The sequence below is a fragment of the Microcaecilia unicolor genome, chromosome 1, assembly GCF_901765095.1.
Source record: "Microcaecilia unicolor chromosome 1, aMicUni1.1, whole genome shotgun sequence".
Taxonomy (NCBI): Eukaryota; Metazoa; Chordata; class Amphibia; order Gymnophiona; family Siphonopidae; genus Microcaecilia; species Microcaecilia unicolor.
In genome coordinates this window covers 758,904,513-758,932,181 of record NC_044031.1, presented here as the reverse complement: position 1 = coordinate 758,932,181, position 27,669 = coordinate 758,904,513, and the positions used below count along the sequence as shown (strand labels likewise).

The following is a 27,669-nucleotide window of genomic DNA, read 5'->3' as shown; positions in this document are numbered from 1 at the left end:
GGTGGACCCAGGCCCACCCACTTTGGGCTGAGGCCCACCCAGTAGCAGCACACCTATGATGTGGCTGGCACAGATCCCCAAGCCCCACCAGCCGAAAACTCCCAACAACTGTCCCTCCTGCATACCTTGTAAATAGCAGATCTTCGCCTGCATTAAGCAGCGACTGATACATACTATTTGTACCTTCCCTCTGATGTATTCCCGCCTATGCGGAAACAGGAAGTTGCATCGGACTGAAGACCGTGGGGCCAACATGAGCAGTGTGTATTAGTTGCTGCTCGCTGACAGTGAAAATCTGCTATTTAAAAGGTATGTGGGGGAGGGGGGAAGTTTGAGAGACCATATGGCAATGCAGGCGAGAGAGGGAGAGACCAAATCACTTGTGGGACAAGGTGGAGTTCTTCTGCCCACCCATCTTGGGCCCAGGCCCACCCAAAATTGGGTGTCTGGCCACGCTCCTGACTCAGGCTACACAGGATGGCTTGCGTGAGTCCCACACTCCAAGAAGAGGCAGTGAGTCTTCTCTAGCAAAAAAAGGTGCCGGTACTCAAATGCTAGGCCACCCTTCAGGAGCGGGGTGATCACTGAGGGACCCACCCCACAATAGCCAGGCCCCCTGCAACCTGCCACAGAATCTATGACATGGCAGATTTGGTGTGTAGAGCCTGAGCTCTTTCATTAAAACTTGGGGACCATGGGTCAATTTTGGCAGATAATGGAAAAGGTACTCAGTACCTCCAAGTACCCCCTCAAAAAAAGCCCTGAGGAGAGGTAATGGCATGAATGGAATGAATGCTTGGGCACTTGTGCAGGTGGACTGGGGAAAGGATTGTTGTACTTGAATGGGAACACGGAGAGAGGCGGGACATGCTGGCACATAAGAAAAGAGCAAGGTATAAAAGACGCCAGAGCCCTCGTGGGAGTACAGCCTCTCCAACTGGTTACTGCAAGTATGATTTATTGATGCCTATTCTTAAAAATCCATTAGGAAAAAAATGTCAGCTTTCCAACTATGGACCAATAACAAATATTCCCTTATTCACTAAGGTGTTGGGAGGGTTTAGTAGTTGCCCAGTTGACAGCTTATTTGGATCATAACATTTTACAACCCTCCCTATCTGGTTTCCAAAGGGGTTTGATGCATTGGTAAGCAAAGGGCATAAGGGAATAAGATTTTAATTCAATCTATCAGCAGGCTTCGATATAGCTGACCTTAAAGAAATATGACGGCAGATAAAGGCTATATGGCCCATCCAGTCTGCCCATCCTCTTTAACCCCTAACTCCTCCTGTTCCTAAGCGATCCCACATGCTTATCCCATGCCTTTTTAACAGTCCTCAATTCCATGACCTCCACCGGGAGGCTATTCCACGCTTCCACCACCCTCTCAGTGAAATAATACTGTCTTAGATTACTCCTAAGCTTATTCCCTCTTAACTTCACTATATGCCCCTCGTTCCAGAGCTCTCCTTCAGTAGAAAAAGGCTCACTTCCTGTACATAAATGCCCTTTTTGAAATTTAAATGTCTCTATCATGTCTCCTCTCACCCAGCGTTTACATGTTGAGGTTCATAAGCCTGCCCCTATATTTTTTGAGTTCAAGACCGCTTACTAATTTTGTAGCTGCCCTCTGGACCGACTCCATCCTGTTTATATCTTTTCGTAGGTGCGGCCTCCAGAATATGACTTTATTACATTTGTTGAGTGAAATTGGGGTAACTGGAAAGGTATTTAGCTGTTTCTCAGGGTTCCTATCAAGTAAGAAGATATAGTGTGCAGCAATGTAATTCTTTGTCTTATTCACGTTCAGTTGGATGCGGGGTCCCCCAGAGTTCTCCATTTTCACGAATCCTTTTCAATGAGTTCCCTTGGAAAACCTTGCAGTTACCACTTTTTCCACTTTATTCCTCTACGGTAGGCGGCTTACTGACAACTTATTTACGGTACAACAGTGCATTGATGCTGTGAAAGTTGGGGCTTCCCATTATCACTTAAAATTGAATGTTGACAAAACTATTACGATTAGGCCCTTCTTCGAATTTTCTGCCCAATACCAAGATAGTCCTCAGAGATAATATGCTACCTAATGAACTGTCTTTAAGGATTTTGGAAATCATTATTGATTCTTTGAGGCCCATATTAATTTAGTCCAGGAAAGGTTTTGGGAAGCTTCACCAGTTACGAAGGATTTTGATCATTTTAAAATCATTACTCAAGCTTTTATTCTTTCACAATTTGATCACTGTAACCTATGTCGGTGGATCTGAGAAAGTGAAAAAAAATGCCTGCAGACCTTTAAAAAGCACAGTGGTCAGACTGCTCCGTGGCAATTTGATTGGGTGATATCCCTTTTTCGGAAGCTGGATTGGCTGCCCCTGAAGAGTACATTCATTTTTTAAATCATGCTGCATGACATTCAGAATTGAACACGGATTAGTCCCACTTCCTTTACTGTCTTTTTTTTCTGGTTCAAGAACTCAGCAGAGAACATATCAATTCTCCCCTAACGTTCCTACAGTAAATAAATAGTGTTAAATAAACAGATTTTTTTTTCTTTCTTTCACATTACATATCATGCATCTAACTTCCCCTACCTGGGATCCCAACTCTGGAATGCTCTACCCAGATACATTCGATCAACTAGTGTAAGCTCTCTTGAGCAGGGACTGTCCTTCCCCATCTTTAAACTTGTACAGCGCTGCGTAACCCTGGCAGCGCTATAGAAATGCTAAGTAGTAGTAGTAGTGAATACCTTCCCTTTAGGAAACTATTGAAAACCCATCTATTCAAACAGATTTACCCGAACGACTTGACCTACCATAAGCAAACATAAGCATAAGTACATAAGTAATGCCACACTGGGAAAAGACCAAGGGTCCATCGAGCCCAGCATCCTGTCCACGACAGCGGCCAATCCAGGCCAAGAGCACCTGGCAAGCTTCCCAAACGTACAAACATTCTGTACATGTTATTCCTGGAATTGTGGATTTTTCCCAAGTCCATTTAGTAGCGGTTTATAGACTTGTCCTTTAGGAAACCGTCCAACCCCTTTTTAAACTCTGCCAAGCTAACCGCCTTCACCACATTCTCCGGCAACGAATTCCAGAGTTTAATTATACGTTGGGTGAAGAAAACATTTTTCCGATTTGTTTTAAATTTACTACACTGTAGTTTCATTGCATGCCCCCTAGTCCTAGTATTTTTGGAAAGCGTGAACAGACGCTTCAAAGCCACCATAAGATCCATTTCCGGTTCATCTTATCATTAACAACAATGACTTAGAAATGACCTCCTACCAATCTTCTTACCCTCCATGCCCGTCCCAACTCCTTACCTATTCCCTATCCTTTCTCTCATACCTCTTTCATCCCATCTACTCCTTGTTCATTTGTCCTACCACATACCTCCTTTGTTGATTCTGATACTACAGATTGTATTCTCTTGTTACTATGTAAGCCGCATTGAGCCTGCGATGAGCAGGAAAGCGCGGGGTACAGTTTTGAACCCCAACACATGATCACACCCTAACATTTTGTCTGACTCACCCCAATCTATTTACCGCTACTTCTTTACTGTACTTGTCCTACAAATGCACTCAGTCTGCGGCTCCTCACTACCTCTCCACCCTCATCTCCCCCTATGTTCCCGCCCGCAACCTCTGCTCACAGGACAAAGCCCTTCTCTCAGTACCCTTCTCCACCACTGCCAACTCCAGGCTCCGCTCATTCTGCCTTGCCTCACCCTATGCCTGGAACAATCTTCCTTTACCCCTACGCCAAGCCCCCTCCCTACCCATCTTCAAATCTCTGCTTAAAACTCACCAATGCTGCCTTCGGCGCCTAACCGCTCGAGATAGATAGAATGCCCCAATCTATCCACCCTATCAGATTAACTGTTCACTCGTCCTCTAGATTGTTCACTTGTCTTTAGATTGTTCTCTTGTCTTTTAGATTGTAAGCTCTTTGAGCAGGGGCTGTCCTTCTATGTTTGAATTGTACAGCGCTGCGTAACCCTAGTAGCACTTTAGAAATGGTTGTTGTTGTTGTCACTGTAATAGTACCCCTACACTGTATCTGTTCACACCGGAGTCTGTAACCACCTCTCCGGAACTACATATAAGTACATAAGTACATAAGTAGTGCCATACTGGGAAAGACCAAAGGTCCATCTAGCCCAGCATCCTGTCACCGACAGTGGCCAATCCAGGTCAAGGGCACCTGGCACGCTCCCCAAACGTAAAAACATTCCAGACAAGTTATACCTAAAAATGCGGAATTTTTCCAAGTCCATTTAATAGCGGTCTATGGACTTGTCCTTTAGGAATCTATCTAACCCCTTTTTAAACTCCGTCAAGCTAACCGCCCGTACCACGTTCTCCGGCAACGAATTCCAGAGTCTAATTACACGTTGGGTGAAGAAAAATTTTCTCCGATTCGTTTTAAATTTACCACACTGTAGCTTCAACTCATGCCCTCTAGTCCTAGTATTTTTGGATAGCGTGAACAGTCGCTTCACATCCATCCGATCCATTCCACTCATTATTTTATACACTTCTATCATATCTCCCCTCAGCCGTCTCTTCTCCAAGCTGAAAAGCCCTAGCCTTCTCAGCCTCTCTTCGTAGGAAAGTCGTCCCATCCCCACTATCATTTTCGTCGCCCTTCGCTGTACCTTTTCTAATTCTACTATATCTTTTTTGAGATACGGAGACCAGTACTGAACACAATACTCCAGGTGCGGTCGCACCATGGAGCGATACAACGGCATTATAACATCCGCACACCTGGACTCCATACCCTTCCTAATAACACCCAACATTCTATTCGCTTTCCTAGCCGCAGCAGCACACTGAGCAGAAGGTTTCAGCGTATCATCGACGACGACACCCAGATCCCTTTCTTGATCCGTAACTCCTAACGCAGAACCTTGCAAGACGTAGCTATAATTCGGGTTCCTCTTACCCACATGCATCACTTTGCACTTGAGCCTACTAATAAGTGGGAAAAGGTGGGATACAAATGTAACAAATAAATAATAAATGCATTGAAATACAGAAAGAATAAAATAAAGAAATTATTAACCCTTAACCAGGGGAAGGAAATTAAACTTCTAATTTCGTCCACATTAATGAGGCAAGATACAAGGAAATAAACATTGAAGAACTGTTATCAAATACTACAGCGATGGAGGAACAGAAATCACCGCTAACGATTTACAGCGTTGTTAACCTGTTGGGAGTATTCAAAGCTAGACCACCACCACCCCTGGACTTTTTTTTTTTTTTGTTCTCGTAAAATGCTGCAAAAGTTTGAAAAAATAAATCAAAAATACAAAACCACTTCTACGGAATACACAAAAACTGAACTAGTAAAAACCCCTTGTGCAAATCAGAGGATGGAACACTGCCAATGTACATTTTTGGGTAACATAAGTACATAAGTAATGCCATACTGGGAAAAGACCAAGGGTCCATCGAGCCCAGCATCCTGTCCACGACAGCGGCCAATCCAGGCCAAGGGCACCTGGCGAGCTTCCCAAACGTACAAACATTCTATACATGTTATTCCTGGAATTTTGGATTTTTCCAAGTCCGTTTAGTAGCGGTTTATGGACTTGTACATAGTAGATGACGGCAGAAAAAGACCTGCATGGTCCATCCAGTCTGCCCAAGACAAACTCATATGTGTATACCTTACCTTGAATTTAGATGATGGTTCCTCTCAGTTATCTAAGCCATAATACTCAGGGCCACTGAGAGGGGAAGGGGGGCAGGGGGGGGCAAAATTCCCCAGGGCCCAGCATCCAAGGGGGGCCCGCCCGGCGTTAGTGGAGGAGTAGCCTAGCGGTTAGTGCAGCGGACTTTGATCCTTGGGAACTGGGTTCGATTCCCACTGCAGCTCCTTGTGACTCTGGGCAAGTCACTTAACCCTCCATTGCTCCTGGTACAAAATAAATACCTGAATATATGTAAACTGCTTTGAATGTAGTTGCAAAAACCTCAGAAAGGCGGTATATCAAGTCCCAGTTCCCTTTCCCCCCCTTTCCCTTATGACATCACAATATCAGAGCCAAGTATCGGGCAATCAAGCCATTGTGACATCACTGATGAGGTTGGCTCTTATTGGTGGAATGAGTGGAGGAGTAGCCTAGTGGTTAGTGCAGTGGACTTTGATCCCGGGGAACTGAGTTCAATTCCCACTGCAGCTCCTTGTGACTCTGGGCAAGTCACTTAACCCTCCATTGCCCCTGGTACAAAATAAGTACCTGAATATATGTAAACCGCTTTGAATGTAGTTGTAAAATACCACAGAAAGGCGGTGTATCAAGTCCCATTTCCATTTCCATTTCTCATATTGTAAGCTCTTTGAGCAGGGACTGTCTTTCTTCTATGTTTGTACAGCGCTGCGTATGCCTTGTAGCGCTATAGAAATGCTAAATAGTAGTAGTAGTAGTAATATTCCCGTGAATGGCAGCACCACAGAGCAGAGTATTTCCTTCCTGCTGTGTCCAAACAGCCTCTTTGGACGCTGCAGAAAGGAAGGAAGGAAGAAACTCTGCTCCGTGGCGCTGTTGCACTCAAGAACAGGAGAGCAATGCTAGCGCCGGGCCCTGGGGAAGTTTGCTGTGCAGTGACAGCCTGGAGCAGGAGTGTAGGACAAGTAAGCGGGGCAGCGGCGGGGCGGGCGGAGGTGGATGTTTGCCCTAAGCCCGGCTTTGTCTCTCTGCGGCCCTGATAATAATCCCACACTTAAGGCTCCTAAGGGGAGATATGATAGAGGTCTATAAAATAATGAGTGGAGTTGAACGGGTAGATGTGAAGCGTCTGTTCACGCTTTCCAAAAATACTAGGACTAGGAGGCATGGAATGAAGCTACAATGTAGTAAATTTAAAACGAGTCAGAGAAAAGTTTTCTTCACTCAATGTGTAATTAAACTCTGGAATTTGCTGCCAGAGAATGTGGTAAAGGTGGTTAGCTTAGCGGAGTTTAAAAAAGGTTTGGACAGCTTCCTAAAGGAAAAGTCCATAGACCGTTATTAAATGGACTTGAGGAAAATCCACTAGTTCTGGGATAAGCAGTATAAAATGTTTTGTACATTTTTGGGATGTTGCCGGGTATTTGTGACCTGGATTGGCCACTGTTGGAAACAGGATGCTGGGCTCGATGGACCTTTGGTCTTTCCCAGTATGGCAATACTTATGTACTTATGTAAGGTAACAAGACCTATGAGCCAACCATAAGGGACTCTCATGTGATGCCCAGATACATCCCAGAGTGAACTAAAATCCAAGTGAATTTGATTTTAGTTCATTCTGGGATGAGTCCCTTATGGTTGGCTCATAGGTCTTGTTACCTTAGGAGCCTTACATGAGGGAGTATACTATGGCTTGGATAACTGAGAGGATCCATTATCTACAAAAAATTTTACGTAGGGAGTGTTACATCCTCTATTTGTTTTACACTAGGGCAGGGGCGTAGTTTTTTTTTTGTTTTTTTTTCTGTTGTTCTAGGTGCTGGGTAGACTTATACGGTCTGTGCCCTGAAGAGGACAGGTACAAATCAAGGTCGGGTATACACAAAAAGTAGCACATATGAGTTTATCTTGTTGGGCAGACTGGATGGACCGTGCAGGTCTCTTTCTGTCGTCATCTACTATGTAAACAATTTCCCAGGCACATATCCACTTTTATACAGCTATTAAATATTTATTGAAAATGGTTTTGAAGGCTCTTCAGAATTAATGTGACTGGGCTGCTTAACACAAAGTTTTCAGGCAGTCAAGTGCTAAGTCAAGTCAAGCTAATCAAAAAACGTATTAAGTTAGTCCAATAAAAAAGGTATCATCTTATTTTCTTTTCTCTGTTTTATTTTATTCTGTTTCTACTGATTACCTTTAAAAGTGGACTAACATGGCCACCACATCTCTCTATGTAAAAAGAAGAGAATAGCAACTTATAACATGAAATTGTACGAATGCATGTTATAAGTTGCTAACAGTGAAGTGCTTTGTAAAAGGACTTTGCTGTTACACATTCTAAGTACTTCAGGATTTCCTAAGCAGGCTACAGCATGCTAAACAACAGGGAATTCAGTAGTTGCTTACTTACCATCCTGCAGGTCCATCTTTCGCTCTCTGGATTCCTCAGCACCCACGCACCAGTACATTCTGGGATCTGGTTTCATTGAACTCTGCAAGTCAAACTTCTACAGTATTTCAGACGAAAGGGTACAGGCGAAGTGCATGCTGGTCTCCAGGCACATTTCACTGTGAAATGTTAAGTGGTCAGAATCACCATCCGCCCTGCAAAATAAAGACACCAAAATATCAGCTGTTCAGAGCAGGTTTCTATGCAAAGAAATCAATGGTGGCAGATTGTGTTTTCACTGCTTTGCCGCCAGGCACCCATACTCAGGGCCGCCGAGAGACTGGGCCAGGCCCGGGACAAGGCCGCCCCCGGGCCCCCCCCCCCACCCGAGGTCACCGGGCCCCCCCTCCACCGGACCCTCTCTCCACCGACCTTAAGCGCCTCACCTTTGAAAGCGCAGCAACAAGCAGCGGCAGACCACTCCTTCCTTCCGTGTCCCGCCCTCGTGGAAGTTACCTCAGGCGAGGATGAGATACGGAAGGAAGGACTGGTCTGCCGCTGCTTGCTGCGCTTTCGAAGGTGAGGCGCTTAAGTTCAATGCCAGGGAGCAACGGAGAGTGGGCGGGCCGCACTGCGGCAGCGGTGCCGGGCCCCCCCCGGAGGCCCGGGGAATTTTGTCCCCCCCTCTCGGCGGCCCTGCCCATACTGCAATCAAGGATATGCTGATGGAGAAATACCGAAACCTGAAAGGGGGCAGACTCAGGAATAACGTCAGGAACTATTTTTCCACTGAGAGGGTGGTGGATGCTTGGAATGCCCTCCCGCGGGAGGTGGTGGAGATGAAAACGGTAACGGAATTCAAAAATGTGTGAGACAAACACAAAGGAATCCTGGTTAGAAGGATCGGATCCAAAGAAGCTTAGAGGAGATCAGGTAGGAAAACCGCTGCTGGGCTGACTTCTACGGCCTGTGACCTGATGGAGGCTAAATAAGACTTGGATAGGCCAGAGTGGAGCATTTCAGGGGCTTTGACAATGTTCAGCTTCAGAAATTTTAGAACAAGGCCAGTGCTGGGCAGACTTCTACGGTCTATGCCCTGTTAATCTGTACAGCGCTGCGTAACCCTAGTAGCGCTCTAGAAATGTTAAGTAGTAGTAGTAGTGAAAATGGCAAGGACAAATCAAGATCAGGTATACATACCATATATAAGAAATTGGGCAGACTGGATGGACTGTACAGGTCTTTATCTGCCGACATCTACTGTTACTATGACAGCAGATAAAAACCATATGGCCTACCCAGTCTGCCCATGCAAACCAACTTCTCAGCTCTACAACCCTTTCCTCTCCCTCACAGAAAATCTATGCGTTCCTGAATTCAGATACCATTCTTGTCTCCACTGCTTCCACTGGGGAGGTTATTCCATGCATCCACCACCCTTCCCATACAAAGTATTTCCTTAAATTATTCCGAAGTGTTCCCCATTTCACCTCTCTCCTATGACTTTGCATTCCACAGCTTTCTTTCAATTGAAAATAACCTGCCTCCGATGCAATTTTGTACCACAGAGGTATTTAAATGTCTCTTATCATATTTCCCCGACTCCAAGACTTTCCTTTCTTCAAAACCAAACCAAATGAAACCTGCAAGTTTTTCACACCTGATGGACAATTTAGTTACAACAGAATCGAACTGAAATTGGTATCCACTAATCTCTGGTAATTAAATCAATGATGACAAAATACTATAACCAGGATATAATAAACCTAACAATTTCAACAATAATTCTTGTAATTTTTAATTTTTTTTTAATTTTGTTATTTTTTAAGAGCACCCTCAGATATTCCCACTATAAGAAGCACAACAAATTTTTGTAAATTTTTTGTGGTGTTGTAAATTTGTTGTGCTTCTTATAGTGGGAATATCAGAGGGTGCTCTTAAAAAATAACAAAATTTAAAAAATAACAAAATTTACAAAATTTAAAAATTACAAGAATTATTGTTGAAATTGTTAGGAGTAGTTACAACAGCAGGCTAACCGCCAGAGAGACCTGGGTTCAAATTCTGCTTCTCCCTTGGGCAAGTCACTTCACCTTCCATTGCGTCAGGAACAGCTTAGATTGTAAATTCGCTTGGACAGTGAAATGATTTGTGAATCTGTTTCTAACTCATCTTGAGCTGTTCTCTGGAAAAGGCAAGTAATTCAAATTTTCAAAATCCAAATTAAGGGGCCCTTTTACTAAGGCGCCTACGCTCAAATTGCATTTACCACCTGGCTACTGCGTATCCCGGGTGCCGATTCCATTTTTGACGCATGCCCAAAACACACTGTAGAAAATATTTTATATTTTCTACTGCATGCTGTTTACCCGACGGTAATCAGCAGTTTAGGCGCGCTGGCCGCCTGGTTAGTATATGAGACCTTACCACTAAGTCAATGGGTGACGGTAAAGTCTCAGCCCAAAAATGGATGCAAACTGGTTTTAATTGTGCCACGTGTCCATTTCCCGGCACAAAAAAAAAAGCCTTTTTTCCAGGCGTGCTGTGAAAATGGATCTGCGCACGTTCAAAAGATGTGTCTACATCAGCACAGGCCACTTTTAGGAACGCCTTAGTAAAAAGGCCCCTAAATGAAGTGGATGCATGCCCATCTCCCTAAAATGAGGAACAGGAAGACAACAAAGTCCGCCCTGTACCAAGCAAGACCTTGCAGATGGGTTGGCCTTTAACAGCATAAAGAAGAATAACTGGGCAGACTGGATGAGTCAGTTGCTCTGTTTTTTTCTCAGTAGTCATTTAATTCTACTACTAGTACTTAGCATTTCTATAGCGCTACTAGATGTACGCAGCGCTGTACACTTGAACATGAACAGACAGTCCCTGCTTGACAGAACTTACAATCTAATTAGGCCAGACAAACAGGACAAATAAGAGATAAGGGGATTACTAAGGTGGGGATGATAAAACATGGGTACTGAACGAGTAAGGATTAGGAGTTAAAAGCAGCATGAAAAATGACTTTAGGTATGAAAGAGAGTCCCAAACTAACATGGTAATCCAGTCTTGATGTTATCATGGCATGTACAACTGGGATAAGATTTACCTTCTCGATGTAAGGAGAGAGGCAGCGTAGCTGTTGCAAATAGTAGAGCAGCTCTTGAAGGTTGCTTGGATTTGGGGAGTCAGAGTAAGTGTTGAATCTAACTATATTCCAAGGTTCCTGACTTGTGATTTGAGGGGGAGTTCGTACTTCCCAAAAGAGATTTTGATGTCAGGTATGTATCCACCTGTGTTAGGGACCCAGAGAAACACAGTTTTACTTGGGTCCAGGCAAATTTGATGCTGCTCTTAGCTCTTTCACTGTGACTAAAGTCCAAAGTAGAGAATGACCAGTAATTGCGGAGATGGGGACAGAGACAAACTTTGTCCCTGTCTCATTTTCTACTTTTTTGAAGCCTGTTAATGAACTGGAATTTTATTTATGTTTGAGTGATGCAGACAATATTTTGATTTTTGTGGAAAAACAAGCAAACATGCTGGCCACAACTAGCAAAATTTGCATGGGGGGGATCCTGTATATTCTGCTACCAGCACATCTTCGAAGAAGACATCTTCTATTGCAGGAGGGACTGTGGAAGACGGGAGAGCTAGACTGAATCCTGAGATTGTTGATAACTTCTTAACTCATCCACAGATTAAAAAATCATAACAGTGCTTCTCCCCTCTAGGGCATACAGAACGGGTTGTACTTGTACCCCTGGACATTTCAACAGGGTGGATTAGGATTCCTTGGGGTAGCAGAAGTCAGCTATTGTTGGGGTTGGAAGGGTAGAGGGTGGTGGTGAGGAGGGTTGTTATAGCTGCTCATTGTTGTTATTGTTTTCTGTTTGTAATTTATACACAATGGTTGCACAGCATATTGTTCCTTTTTATACTTTAACTAGCCGTTAAGCCCGTAAAAACGGGCGCGATTTCCAGCTACCCTCCTCGCCGCCGCTCCCTCCCCCCTCAGTGCCAGAGGTGAGAGGCACTGTCAGGTCAGTGCAGGGGGCCCGATGCGGAGGAGGGCGGCAGGAATGGGGGGTGAGGGTGGAGGTTGGTGCACGCGATGTTCGTTTCCAGGCGGCAGTGTCCGACAGTGACTCCAACTCCATTTCCCTGTCTTGACGCGAGGTCGGGACAGAGAGGGAAGTCTCTACTGTGCATTTGCAGGTGAGTCGGTCACTTGCCATTTATATGTTTGATAAAAAGATTTAAATATAAAATCATAATTGTTCGAGACTTCTGAACATGACAGAGACAATGGGACGGGGCAGGGACAGAGACGGAGCCTGTGTGGACGAGCGGGGAGAACATTTGTCCCTGTGTCATTCTCCATTCAAAAGACCTAGTACTTGTTTGTCTCTGAGCCATCGTTGTCTTGTCTTTTGTCTCGTTTGAATACGGCTTATCTTTCCTTTCCTATCAAAAATTGTAGCTCTTTTTCTATACGTTCTGTTATTAATTTTATTGTAAACTGCTGTGAACTACTTGCTGGAATGGCTTTATAGCAAGTCTCAATCAATCAATCAATCAATAAATGTATCAAATTGGACTAACAAAAAGGTATCATCTTATATTATTTTTTTGGTTCATCTCAATACAAAATCCCCCAGATCCTATGTAGCGCAACTTAAGTTGTGCAAAATCCAGTCATATTCTAGATTTGTGCGCACAACTTAATTAGTTCACAAGCCAATTAACGCTGATCATTGCCAATTAACAAGCAACTGACACTGGCATTAATTAGAATTTACACGCACAACTATCTAAGCGTATTCTGTAACGTGATGCACGTAAATTCTAAGTCGCGTAGTTGAAAATGGGGGCATGGCCATGAGCGTGGAATGGGTACATTGTGGGCGTTTCTAAAATCTACACGCATCGGTATAGAATACACCCAGTCCACGCCTAATTTAGATGTCAGCATTTACATTAAATTTTACTTGGCATAACTGCCCGTGACTAAATTTAGTCACGCAGAGGGGCGCTCAGCGTATTCTATAAACTCAAAGGAAATTTAGGCATATTCTCTAAAGTAAATTTAGGTATTCTTGTACTTTTTTTCAACGCTGATTTTTTTTTTAAATATGATATACAGATTATGCCTAAAAAAAAACTTTTCTAAGCCACTCCATTTTCTACTTCAGTATTTTGCAACCAAGCGTGAAAATGCAACTACTACTAATACTTAACATTTCTATAGCGCTGCTAGGGTTACGCAGCGCTGTACAATTTAACATAAAAGGACAGGCCCTGCTCAAAGAGCTTACAATCTAAAGGACAAGTGAATAGCATTTGAATGAGGCAGAAAATGCAGCATTTGAATGAGGCAGAAAATCAAGCGACTTAAAGCAACATAAAAGCAATTCTAAAGAAGTCAATTATCTTTCCTTGAAGCAGGAGAGTAAATAAATTTCAGAAAGTGACTGCTGAAAGAAAGATGGCACTGTCTGATTTACATAATTTCCCCTGACCCCTAATGACCTTCAGATTAACGGTAACAATCCCCCAGAAAATCTAAGAGAAAATGCCCACGAGGCCCCTTTACCTTCATTGCAGAGTTTCTCTCTTTTAACAGGACTGGCAAAATCCACTCTCTAAATCTGAATTTCCAAATTTTGAAGATACTTTTATTGAAGGGCAAATGCACACACGCATGCACAGTCTGTTCCCCTTTTCTGCTTCCAGTTTCAATATTTATACAGAAAAGAGGCGAACAGACTATCGCTCACAAATTTTAAACTCTGGCTAACTCAAATCCTGTGAATTTCACTGTATAAATTTTTCAGACATGTACAAGCCACGTCCCTGTCAACTCCCCCCCCCCCCCACCCCCAGTTGGTCTGTTCATACTATCTAAAATGCTTTGCAAAGGGAAATGTTCAATTATCACTGTCACAGGGATCACTTATTTCTTGTAAAATCTCAGTATGTCATGCTAAAGGTCACTAAATTAAATTCTACTTTTGATTATAAGGATGGAGACTTAAAGACTCGTAACTACATGAAAAGGTTTCATCAGCTGCTTTTTTTTTTTTTTCCAACTAGAACCTGGAATAAGAGGCAAACTGTGACGTCTTCCCACTTAAGTGAGCCATCGATGACATCTGCTCAAGATTCTGTTTAAAGTCTAGCTGAGATAATTCTTTTAATTCAGATTCCGCCACCTTGAAATCACTGCCTGCTCCTTTCCTCTCTCTTTTCTTTTTTTATACTCTACTGACTCTATTTCTTTTCCGGCTGAATTACGGATTTCTGTTGCTTTTCTAACAGGCCCTTTTACTAAGCTGTGGTAAAAGTTCTGGAGCGTAAAATTGGTCTGCGCTGGGCCACTTTTTACTGCAGCGGTGGAAAGGGCCTTTTTTAAAATGGGGCAGTAGGGAAGTGACGTCATCGTCCGAGATGGTCGCTTAGCCGCGTTGCTCTGTCTCCCAAAGTCCGTTTGCAGCGATCAAAAGCGATCTTAAGCAGCTCCGAATCAAAAAAAAAGGGGAGTTCAGTGACTCCTGCACCCCAAGCAGCGAAATCGTCATGAGCAAAGCGGCTTCCACCCGTAAAAAGGACCTTGAAAAGCGGGAGAAAAGCGTGGGTGGAAAAGGTGCACACCGCCATGAATCTCCTGAACGGGCCTCACCATCTGATTCAGATTCGGCCCTATCTATGGCAGAAACCCGCTCTCCACCATCAAAAAAAGGTATCTCCGGCGAGCTCCGCAATTGTTTGTCTAATATACAACATGAGATTAAGAACTCAAAAGATGAGATATTGGAGCGGATGGATACCTTGAGCTCAGAACTGAAGGAGCTGGGGGGCAGGGTGGAGGAGGCCGAGGTTAAGCTGGACGAGCACGCGGAACATCTGAACAGGCATGCAGAACTGATTCAGGGGCTAGAAACACGCAATGCAGACCTCGAATATAAATTGGATGACTTAGAAAACAGAGGCCGCAGGAATAATTTACGCTTTCGTGGAATACCTGAAGGAGGCGAGACTGAAGATGTGCCCCGGATTATCCAATCCATATGCAGTATGCTGATGGGAGCTGAAGCCGGTGCGGCACCGGAAGAATTAGAACGGGCGCATCGCGCCTTGGGCCCACGGAAAGCACAGCAAACCAGAGACATAATAGTTCGCTTCCAGAAATATGAAGCTAAAGAAAGAATATTGGCCCGAGCAAGGAACTCAAAAGACATGGAATATGGAGGGGCTAAGGTTTCTGTTTATCAGGATCTTTCTCAGTACACTCTCCAGCAGAGACGGCTGATGAAACCCGCCCTGGACATATTGATTAAAAATCAAAGGCAGTATAGATGGGGATTCCCCTTCTCTTTGAATTTTGAACTACAGGACATAAAGTGCAGAGCGTTAAATCTGGCAGAAGCATGGGAAGCGTTATTCAAAGGGGGACTGGTGACGCAGCAGATACCACCTGGGACAGTAGCACCAGTAACCAGAGCCAAGCTGCAAAAATGGAAGAGAGTGCCAGAACCCACTAAGCGCGCAGCCTCTAAGTGCTGAAGGGGCATTCGAGATACGATCTGGTAACGAAATATCTGTGCTGCACTAGGAATAGTGCAAGGGACTGGTCCTTATTTCACCGGACTGGTCTAGCGAGTCCACGGACTGTAAGGACATGACTTAAGAAAGTATGTGTATTGTCTACTAGGGACATGTTTGAAGGTTTGGGGTAGGAGGTGTAAGAAAGTATGATTTGTGCAGGAACTCTAAATGTAAGCGAAGATTTAGAGCTGCTTAGGACACCATGGGGGGAGGGGCGGGCGGGGGACTTAACCGGGAGGTGGGTCATTTCTTTCTAATCCCACTTGGAGGATTTAGTCTCTGGGTGGTGTAACAAATTAGGGGAAGGGGAGATATAATGTGGGCAGGGGGGGGGAGAACAAAGGGAGGTGGGAGGGGAGTGGGCGGAGGGAATGGCTTGAAAGGAAGGGAGTCCATATGGAAAGTGTATGCAGCCAAGCCTGTAAGGTTAGAATGCTATGTTTATAACTGTATGATTAAGACATGACCACAGACCTAAAGATACTATCCTATAATGTTAAAGGTCTGAATATGCCACAGAAGAGACAGAAACTATTTAAGGAGCTACAACACCATGGTCCCCATATAGTCCTCCTGCAAGAAACACATTTAAGACGAAAGCATGAGAGACTTCTCACTCATCCGGTGTTTCCAGTAGTCCACTGTGCATCCTCCGAGGGCTCAAGGGCAGGGGGGGTTGCAATACTGATGCATTCATCCCTGGCAATACAGGTTCTAGAGGTAAAAAAAGATCCGGGGGGGAGATATATATTTTTACATATCAAAATAGACCAGGTGGACCTAACTTTGGCATCGATATATGCCCCAAATGTTGGACAGGTGGAGTTTTTTGCGAAGCTGAAACTGGCATTGGCAGCATTTACTAGGGGCACATTGATTGTGGGGGGGGATTTCAACACAGTGATGAACCCTAGTCTCGATCGTTCAGGGCAACATAAGTTAGAGGGTATTAAAGATTCACAGGCGTTGGGTTCTTTCACATACTCCCTGGGCACTCTGGACATTTGGAGACTGACACACATGAAGGTTAGGGACTATACATTCTATTCATCACCACATGGAACGTATTCACGTATTGACTACATTTTCTTAGACACAACTCTAGTGGAGTGGGGCCCTACAGCAGCAATAGGCAGTAAAACTCTATCTGATCATGCTCCAGTCTGGGTGGTACTTCCGAAAATAAAGGTAGAATATAAGGATAAGAGATGGACACTTAATACCAGTTTGTTACAGGAAGGGGAGGTGGCAGAGGGGTATAGAGCGGTATTACACGAATACTTGGAGTTTAATAAGGAATCTGGGCCTGATCTCAATGTGGTATGGGACGCTATGAAAGCTGTCACTAGGGGATATTTTTTGAAATTAGCTAGTAAGAGATCTAGAATGTGCAAAGCTCAGATTAGGGGGTGTATGGGCCGTATACACAATCTGGAGGCACAACACAAAGCAAATGGTTCCCGACAGATCTTACAAGAATTGAAAGATCAGAGAATGTTGCTGCATTCCATTTACTCGGAACAGCTGAGCCACTTGCACAATAGACAGCGGTTGGGGTCCTATGAACACACAAATAAGGCTGGTCGCCTTCTGGCCATAAAGCTACGAAGGCAGAAGGTAGATCGTACAATCACACAGATACGCGATGGGGAGGGAGGCCTGATACGTACCTCAGAGGAAATTCGTAAACGTTTTAGGGATTTTTACCAAGCTTTGTATGATCAGGAGATACACCCTGCCGAGGACTCTGTGGAGGAGTACCTGGCGGACAGTGACCTCTCACCATTGACTTTCCAACAGCAGGCCCAACTAGACAGTCCTGTTACACCCTTAGAAATACAGGAAGCTATTCATGGCTTGCCATCTTGTAAGTCCCCAGGTTTGGATGGGCTCCCAAATGAATTCTACAAGATGTTTGCTAAAGAATTGGCACCACTATTAGCAGACTTATTCAATCTGGTAGAAAGGGGGGAGATATTGCCTCAATCTATGAAAGAGGCATGGATAGCGGTCTTGCCTAAGCCGGACAAAGACCACTCTGAATGTGGCTCCTACAGGCCTATTTCAGTATTGAACTCTGATGTCAAAATTTTGGCCAAAGTTTTGGCCAATAGGTTGGCCCCGGTGCTTCCAGTACTAATTCACCCTGATCAGGTGGGCTTTGTTGCGCACCGTAAGGCTATGGATAATATTAGAAGAGTATTAGACCTTATCTATTTGGCTAAGCGAAGCCAGCGGCCATTGTGTCTTCTCAGTTTAGATGCCGAAAAGGCTTTTGATAGGGTACATTGGCCATTTATGTATAAGACACTAGAGGTGTTAGGGTTTGGGAATCGGTTCAGAGGCTGGATACAAGCATTTTATGAATCTCCAAGGGCATGTGTGAGAGTCAATGGGGGCAATTCGGGGCTATTTGCTCTTCACAGAGGAACTCGGCAGGGCTGCCCTTTGTCTCCCTTATTATTCGCAATGGTAATGGAGCCTCTTGCATCTCGGATACGGTCAGAACCGGGTATTTTTGGGTTGGCCATAGAAGGCAGGGCACACAAGTTGGCGCTGTTTGCGGACGACGTTTTGCTGTTCATTACACGACCACTGACATCGTTTCCTAACCTTCTGCGCACTATTGAAGAATATTCAGCGGTGTCTGGGTTTAAGGTCAATATGAACAAATCGGAAGCCCTTAACATTACACTGCCGGCTCTGGACTTGGAATCTTTAAAGACTTCTTTTCCATTTCGGTGGGCTTCTAAGTATATACGATACCTGGGGGTTAATTTGACCTCTGAAACATCGGAACTTTTTCAAGCTAATTACAAAAGACTAGGCCGGGACATTGTGGCAGACCTAGAACGCTGGGGGGACATGGTGTTTTCATGGTTTGGACGGGTAGCAATAGTTAAAATGAACGTGTTGCCTCGTTTGCTCTACCTCTTTCAAGCGCTGCCTGTATTAATGCCCAGACGATATTTAACAACGCTGCAGGATAAAATAATGCGGTTCGTCTGGGCAGGAAAGCGACCACGCTTATCGCGTACTTTACTATATCAAGATAAACGAAAGGGGGGGCTGGGGGTCCCTATCCTCATGTGGTACTATAGGGCAGCCCAAGGGAAAGTAGCGATTGAGTGGTACCAAGAATACCCAGACAGGCAATGGGTCCAACTGGAGCAATACTCTTTGGGGCATACACCTCTGGGAGCGTTAATGTGGACCCCTAAACCTTTTAGGGTATTGGGGGTGGGTGAATGTCCTTCCATTGGGGTAACCCTCTACTATTGGGATAGTCTCTTCCCTCAGAAGAAATGCATTCTCACTAGTTTATCTCCAATAGCATATAATCCACTTTTTATGCCTGGAACTACACAGGGGATATTCACTCGATGGTATGCCATAGGTCTAAGGAAGTGGGGCCAAATGTTTGAAGCAGAGCAAATACTCTCATTCCAAAGTTTGCAATCACAATATCCAGAATTGGAGGAAGACACATACGCATACCTCCAGCTGACCCACTTTCTCAAAACAAAGGCAGTGAGAGAGGTCATAAAACGGGAAAGGTCTAGTCTGGAGGATATCTGTGAGGGGACCGAGTCCTCTGGTGGATTGATCAGCCGATTATATAAATGCATTAGTGCACAGGTTCCTCGATACTGCCTCCATAGAAAGAGCTGGAATAGCGAGCTGGGAATGGCCCTGGGGGAAAAGGACTGGGAAAGGATTGAAAAGGGGGCAGGAGGCGTGTCGGTACATGTACCGTTGAAAGAGAATGCAATAAAAGTATTGTTCCGCTGGTACCTCACTCCGGCACGCCTCCAAAGAATATATCCAGCAGGCTCAGGAATGTGTTGGAGAGGATGTGGTCAAAAAGGAACAATGGGACATATGTGGTGGACATGTGGCAAAATTAAAGCGTATTGGAAAACAGTACATGGTAGACTGCAGAGATGGGTAGGAAATACCTTTAGGTGGACTCCAGAAATTTTTCTGTTCTCTGTTAAAGTAGGAGGGTTAACACATAGCCAACAGATTCTGGTGAGACTGGCGACCGGAGTAGCTAGACAGGTCTTGGCTGCTTATTGGAAGCAGAAGGGTGTACCCTCCATTGAGAGATGGATTTCAAAGTTAAAATATGTTTGTGAAATGGAAAGGTTACTAGCAGAACGAAAACGCAAGCTGAATCAATGGCAAGCTGTTTGGGGTACCTTCTTGGAACAATACCCATAATGGAAGGAGAAGGATATCTAGATCCTGTGGACAGGAGAACATTGAGCCATACTCATGCAGGGGGTGGGGGGAGGGATGGGAGGGGGGGAGGCAAGGGGAATTAATACCTCTAAAACTTTAAAAATGTTGAAGTTCAACTGTTCAATATTGTTGTATGCAAAATGATAGTACCATGTATAATGCAGAAAGGAACTGTATTATTTTATTCTTCTTGAAAACATTTTGTTAGGATGGAAGGCTGTGTTGCTTTTTGTGTTGAATTTAACATTCAATAAAGACTTCTTGAAATATAAAAAAAAAAAAAAAAAATGGGGCAGTAAATGGCCGTGTGCTAATATTAAAATTAGCGCTTGGCTACTGACGGCCTGAGCCCTTACGGCCACCTAATTAGTAGGCGGTAAGGACTCATGGGCTAACCCCGCGGTAATCGGACAGTATGCGGCAATTACTGCCAGGAACAACCCCAATGGTATAAAATAGAACATTATTTTCTCCAACGGTGAAACTGTGCACGCCAACGTCAGAACTACTGCTGGGCTCCCACATTACTCTGGTGGTAGAACCGATTTGGTGTGCCCCAAGGGCATAGCCAGATCTTGGCAGGGGGGAGGGGTCCAGAGCCAGAGGTGCAGGGGCACAGTTTAGCTTGCCTCCCCCAGCCACTGACGCCCCCCCCCCCCCCCCAGCCGTCGATGCCAGGTACCATTGCTGGCAGGGGTCCCCAACTCCCACCAGCCAAAGTCTTCTTCAGCGCCGGTCTCCGGCGCCTTCGCTGATCTGTTTCTGTCAGTCCTGACTCCTGACGTCCTGTGCAGCCACTTATAGAATGGATTTTTTTAAGTGCCATATCTCTCTATATAAAAAGCAACACCAACGTTCTATGAAGCCTCCAGCCGGAAGTGTGAAGGGGGCAAGATATCCAGTTTCCCTATGAGTGTCTGCCCCGCCCTCTCTGTAACACAGTCAGTGAAGGAAAACAGCAGAGCACGAAATCAAATCCGCTGGCTCTGTAACAGTGAAGGACTCAGAGGGGGGAGGGGAGAGAGGCTAGAGGGCAGGGACACACACACTCCCACATGCACACAGAAGAAAACATTGCTAGCCCCCGTTTCATTTGCATCAGAAACGGGGCTTTTTTACTAGTATAGAATAAAGTGCCCAATTTATAGAATAAAGTCAGCTGTGACCACAAATTAATGTAATAATTGGCAGTCAATTGGCACCAACTGACAGCTGCACATGCAAATGACCATAGTCGTTATTCTAGTAGCTGCACACGCAATTTCTGTTGTACGCAAGGGGCATGGCCATGGGAGGGGCAAGAGGGAGTCCACAGCATGGCTATGAGTTATGAACATGTACACACCTAACTAACTAGGAATGAGCGCTTACACCAGCCATTGACATGGCGTAAGTGCTCGTGTCTAAAGTTAGGCACGAAACTGCGAACTTACACTAGTATTCTGTAACAGCAGTTCTATGTGGAACTGCCATTATAGAATTCGCACTCAGTGTGCATCATCCCAACACATACATTTCAGTGCCATTTATAGAATTTACCCTCTAGTGCAGGCTCGTTCAAAAAAAAGTGAGTCCTCTTTGCACACTCGAGGACTTTGATCCTGATTGTAAGCTCTGTGGAGCAGGGACTGTCTGTTCATGTTCAAGTGTACAGCGCTGCATACATCTAGTAGCGCTATAGAAATAAGTAGTAGTAGTAGTCTTTGGGATTCCAGAATCTTCCTACTCTTTGTCCTTATCCCTTATTTGTCCTGTTTGTCCTAATTAGATTGTAAGCTCTGTTGGGCAGGAATGTCTCTTCATGTTCAAGTGTACAGTGTTGCGTACGTCTAGTAGCACTATAGAAATGATAAGTAGTAGTCTTTGAGATTCCGGAATCTTGCTACTCTGAGATTCTGCACAGAATCTCGCTGCTCTTTAGGATTCCGGAATCTTGCCATACTTTGTCCTTATCCCTTATTTGTCCTGTTTGACTGTCCTGATTAGATTGTAAGCTTTGTTGAGCAGGGAGTGTCTCTTACAGCGCTGTGTACATCTAGTAGCACTATATAAATAAGTAGTAATAGAAGGAATGCATCCTCAGAAGCTTAGCCGAGATTGGGAGGCGGGGCTGGTGTTTGGGAGGTGGGGCTAGTTCTGGGCAAGACTTCTACGGTCTGTGTCCTGAAAATGGCAGATACAAATCAAGGTAAGGTATACACAAGAAGTAGCACATATGAGTTTATCTTGTTGGGCAGACTAGATGGACCGTGCAGGTCTTTTTCTGCCGTCATCTACTATGTTACTATGCAGTAGTAGTCTTTGATTCCGGAATCTTGCTACTCTTTGTCCTTATCCCTTATTTGTCCTGTTTGTCCTAATTAGATTTGTAAGCTCTGTGGAGCAGGGACTGTCTCTTCATGTTCAAGTGTACAGTGTTGCGTAAGTCTAGTAGCGCTATAGAAATGATTAGTAGTAGCAGTAGTAGTCTTTGAGATTCCGGAATCTTGCTACTCTGAGATTCTGCACAGAATCTCGCTGCTCTTTAGGATTCCGGAATCTTGCCATACTTTGTCCTTATCCCTTATTTGTCCTGTTTGACTGTCCTGATTAGATTGTAAGCTTTGCTGAGCAGGGAGTGCCTCTTACAGCGCTGTGTACATCTAGTAGCGCTATAGAAATAAGTAGTTCATAGTAGTAGTCCTTGATTCCGGAATCTTGCTACTGTTTGGGATTCTGCATGGAATCTTGCTACTCTTTGGTCTTATCCCTTATCTGTCCTGATTAGATTGTAAGCTCTTTTGAGCAGGGACTGTCTCTTCATGTCCAAGTGTACAGCGCTGCGTACGTCTAGTAGTGGTATAGAAATGATAAATAGTAGTAGTAGTTCTCATCTCCTCAGTTCCAAAAGGCAGGAATCAGGCCAAACAAAAATGAATAAAACAAAACATTTCAGAAACACAGAAGACAATACTTTGCATTGTTATATCGTTTGCCTCTTTATGAAGACACTGTATTGTTTTCCCATTTTTGGTCCTCGTGCCTCCAAAGGCATTTGTTTGTCTCTCTGTTCATTCTTTTTACAGTGTCTTGTGCTGTGTGTATTTCAATAAAAGACCCTGTTAAATTTAAAAAATGTAAATAAAGAGAAATGAACAGCTTCCACAAAAGCGTTTTATAAAAACTGGGAGGTGGGCATCTTTTGCTGCTTGTCATTGAATAAGAATTTCTCCAGGGCATCCTCGTATTTCCTCTTCATCCTCAGCAGGTTCCTCTTATAGCTTCTCACAGATAGATCCCATGTCCCAGAAAGATGCAAGGCCACTTGTAACCACTCACCTCCACCTACCCTCCTCTCCTCCTTCCTGTACACATTAATTGATTTGTTTTGCTTACTTTATTTTTTGTCTATTAGATTGTAAGCTCTTTGAGCAGGGACTGTCTCTCTTCTATGTTTGTGCAGCGCTGCGTATGCCTTGTAGCGCTATAGAAGTGATAAGTAGTAGTAGTAGACTCTTGTAACCAGAGGTGATATTGTGATGTCATAATGCCTCAGGCCACCAATAAGAGCCAACCTCATCAGTGATGTCACAATGGCTTGATTGTCCTATACTTGACTTACTTTTATTACATAGCTGAGCAGGGACTGTCTTTCTTCTATGTTTGTGCAGCACTGCGTACGCCTTGTAGCGCTATAGAAATGCTAAATAGTAGTAGTAATGATCCTTCGGCTTTGTGACCCCCTACTCCACTTAACTTTCAGGCCTTTGCCTCAACCCCCCCCCCCCCCCCACCCTCTCGGATTTTGTCTTCAAGTTGTGCCCAAGCTGGTACGCTCTTAAGTCCTCCGCACCAAATCTTCAGCCATCTGTGATACCAGTTTCCCAAGCTCAAGAGCCCTAGGTCCTGTTCTGCGGCTCCAGCAGAAGTGGAGGGGGTCCTTTACTTTGACCTTTGCCTCATCTTTCGCCTCTTGCGCTTCAGTCTGCGCATACGCTTCTTTCTCCACTTGGCTCTCATCTCGAGAAGACGGCCCGCTCAAAGATTGCAAAACCAGTGACAAGAGGTCAAAATTTAGCTGAATCGTAATTACCCCATCATCACCCTTCCTAGAACTGTGGAGGAATAGCCTAATGGTAGTGCAGCGGACTCAGATCCTAGGGAACTGGGTTCAATTCCCACCGTAGCTCCCAGTAACCTTTGGCAAGTCACTTAACCTTCCACTACCCCAGCTACAAAAAAAAATTAAGATTGTCAGCCCATTAGGGACAGAGAAAGTACCTGCATACATTGCCAAATTCTATATAGCGCTCCGAAATCCAGGATTATTCTATAACAACACACGTAATTTAATTGGCTTAACACGCCAATCACCATATTTAACAGCAAAAATTAGAATTTACGCATATAACTCGCTAAGTGGATTCTATAATAAGCTGCGCCTAAATTCTAAAGCACACAGTTCAAAAGAGGCTTGGCTAGGGGTTGGGAAATGGGCATTTTGTGGGTGTTCCAAAATTTACGTACGTTGTTATAGAACATGGCCCACTGAGCATAAATATACATGCAGGGACTTACACCACGTTTTCACTGATGCAAATGGACACGTGTAATTTTAAGCGCTGGGATATCAATTAAGCATATTCTATACACCGCACCTAAATCTAGGTATTGCTTATAGAATACGCTTAGGCGGAAATGTTTACCGCGCTGATTTTTTAAAGCGTCGTATATAGAATCTTGTCCATAACGTGTGCGGTGCTGTGTAGTCTAGTAGAGCTATAGAAATGATTAATAGTACAAACAGTTCAGCGTCCAGTAAATATACATAACTGAACACCATACTTTGAAACACTAAACTTTCATCTGTAAAATAATGAGTGGAGGTGAACGGGTAGATGTGAAGCATCTGTTCACGCTTTCCAAAAATACTAGGACTAGGGGGCATGCGATGACGCTACAATGTGGTAAATTTAAAACGAATCAGAGAAAAGTTTTCTTCACTCAACGTGTAATTAAACTCTGGAATTCGTTGCCAGAAAATGTGGTAAAGGCGGTTAGCTTAGCGGAGTTTAAAAAAGGTTTGGACGGCTTCCTGAAGGAAAAGTTCATAGACCGTTATTAAATGGACTTGGGGAAAATCCACTATTTCTGGGATAAGCAGTATAAAATGTTTTGTACTTTTTGGGATCTTGCCAGGTATTTGTGACCTGGATTGGCCACTGTTGGAAACAGGATGCTGGGCTTGATGGACCTTTGGTCTGTCCCAGTGTGGCAACAGTTATGTACTTATGTGCTTGGGATTCTGAATGGAATCTTGCTACTCTTTGGGGTTCCACATGGAATGTTGCTACACTTTGAAATTCTGCATGGAATCTTGTTATTCTTTAGAATTCTAGGATCTTGCTATTCTTTGGGGTTCTACATGGAATGTTGCTACTATTGGGTACTTCTGACCTGGATTGACCACTGTTGGAAACAGGATGTTGGGCTTGATGGACCTTTGGTCTTTCCCCGTATGGCAATACTTATGTACTTACATGTATATACCTGAAAAATGGACTTATAGAAAATTTCACACATTCCCTGTGGGTAAACGTACAAGATGACGGTTCTTTCTGGCCGTCAGGACCTGTTGCTTTGCTTTGAGTGCAGCTGCCATTTGCCGCTTCTAGAAACTGCTACCTCAGGCGACTTCCTAGTTGTTCTAATGGTTAAGTTGACCCTGAACAGACTGTAGCTAAATATATACATTCAACTACAATTATAAAAGGGTGGAGGGCAGGCACCTGAATCCTACAAACAGCCTCATATGCACTGAAAAAAAAACAACCCAGTTCTGTTTTCTACATTACTCTGTTGTGACACCAGGGCTGCTAGATATCCTGTTAGGATGTTGGTCACTTGTCTCTTTCAACATCTTCACATCGGTTCAAGAAAGCAAGTCTTAGCCTAAGGAAGAGGTTTGATTAATTAGAGACCAGTTCCAGTAGTGCCTGATCCACATTCATTTGTTTTCTTGATGTTGAGTTCTTAATATGACAGTCCTGGCTGCAGGAGGAACTTTTAGGTGAAACACCTAACAGGAAATTTATTCGCCCTGTACAAACAAGTGCATCAGTGGAAGGGAACACAGGGATCCTCTTTCCATTCAGGGGATTTTTTTTTAAGTGAAAGGTAAATGCATTTTACAGCCATGGAGAAAGGAAATTCTCTGCTGAACAGACTGGAAAAGTAGGGGGCCAGCACCTCCAAGACCCGGATTTAATAGTGTGTGTTAATTGGAACCACTGAAACATTTCATTGGTAGGGAAAGTCATATTTATGAACTAATCTTCAAATGAAAGAAAAGCCTGTCCAAAGTGGAGTTGATTTATCGACCAAATATTTAGTTGTTGCCATAACTTCCATGATACAGTTTTCTTTTCTATTCTGAATTTGGGTTTATACCAAATAGAAACCTGAGAAGAGCCCCAGACGTTCTTTTTCTCATAGCTTTATGAATTTGCAAAGGAGCAAAATTTGTATCCCTGATTAATTTATTATTGAATAAATCATGTGATAAAAATGTTAAAATTGGAAAAAACCCCAAAAGCTCACAAGGTGGTGTTTCCACAGTTTTGCAGCTGAGCAGGTTTTTTTCTCACTGATTTAATTTCTTGTTAATTTATTTAAGCAAATCGTTACAGGAAAAGACGTGTGCAATGAACGTGCAAAAAAAAAAAATCACTATTATCAATCTGACACCGTTTTGCTATTCTGCTAATCCAAAATATATTTGCTTTTCTGCAGATGACCAAATAACAGACATGGTTCAGTAGTTTCAGATACGTGGTTTTGCTCAGTTCCTTGGATCTGGAACTTCTGACCAATTCTCAGACTCGGCCCTTTTAAACTGAAGTTTCAGATGCAATCACGTTTCCCTTCCTGAATTTACACCAAATTGAGTTCGTTCACTGAAGTTGCACCATTTCAAACCAGGACAAGCAAAAGTGACCTGCTGCAGTCTTTCCCACCTGTGTCTAATTGAACCCTCAAGGAGTACTTGGAGCTGTTTTGATTTTAGGAGGGAGGACACCATCCCTGAGATTAATAGTGAACGAGGGTAGCTAATCTCTACAGAATCCGCACCTCCTCCGGTAAATTCCAAACACGGGAACGGGAACCGCAGCAGCCCCCCCCCAAATAAAGTGAAAGTAAAGGGTATAACGCCAGAAAGTGCAGCCACGTCCAGAACAGGCGGAGGACACTAGTGAATGTTGTGCAAACCCGTAGAGAGCGCTGCAGAGCCTGTGATCGCAGCGGTACCGACCCGATCCGGGCCCCCCACCCTGCCCCGTCTCTCACCTGCTCTCCGGGCTCCTTTCCTTCCGCAGGCCCAGACCGCGCAGTACAGAGGGGGGCGAAGCCGCGAAGGAAGTGCCTGGACTGGAGAGAGAGGGGGAGGGGCGAGGAGAGGGCGGGACGGGAGCTGAGGAGGAGTGAAGAGGGAAAGGCTTAAGAAAGGAGTTAAGGAGAGGACACCCCCCTCCCTCTCTCATTCTAGGCTAAAAGCCCATCTTTTTGATGCTGCTTTTAACTCCTAACCCTTACTCGCTTGTTCAAAACCCTTATTATTTGTTGCATTTGTATCCCACATTTTCCCACCTCTTTGCAGGCTCAATGTGGCTTACAATAATCATGAATAGTGGAAATACATTAGAAAATAGACATTTAATGGTACAGAAGGATTTTAGGTAACATGATCATGAAGAAAC

General features: G+C 44.2%; 1 protein-coding gene across 1 annotated transcript in view; it reads right to left on the bottom strand.

The window, feature by feature from the left end:
* LRRK1 (leucine rich repeat kinase 1) overlaps window positions 1–27,334 on the bottom strand; it is a 246,932-nt gene extending 219,598 nt beyond the window's left edge. The window contains exons 1-2 of the mRNA XM_030189745.1: window positions 27,260–27,334; window positions 8,108–8,301 (exon numbers count right to left, since the gene is read on the bottom strand). Coding sequence (XP_030045605.1) covers window positions 8,108–8,183 — 76 coding nt within the window. The 5' untranslated portion in view covers window positions 8,184–8,301; window positions 27,260–27,334. The remainder of the gene's footprint in view (window positions 1–8,107; window positions 8,302–27,259) is intronic.
* Window positions 27,335–27,669: the final 335 nt, after the last annotated feature.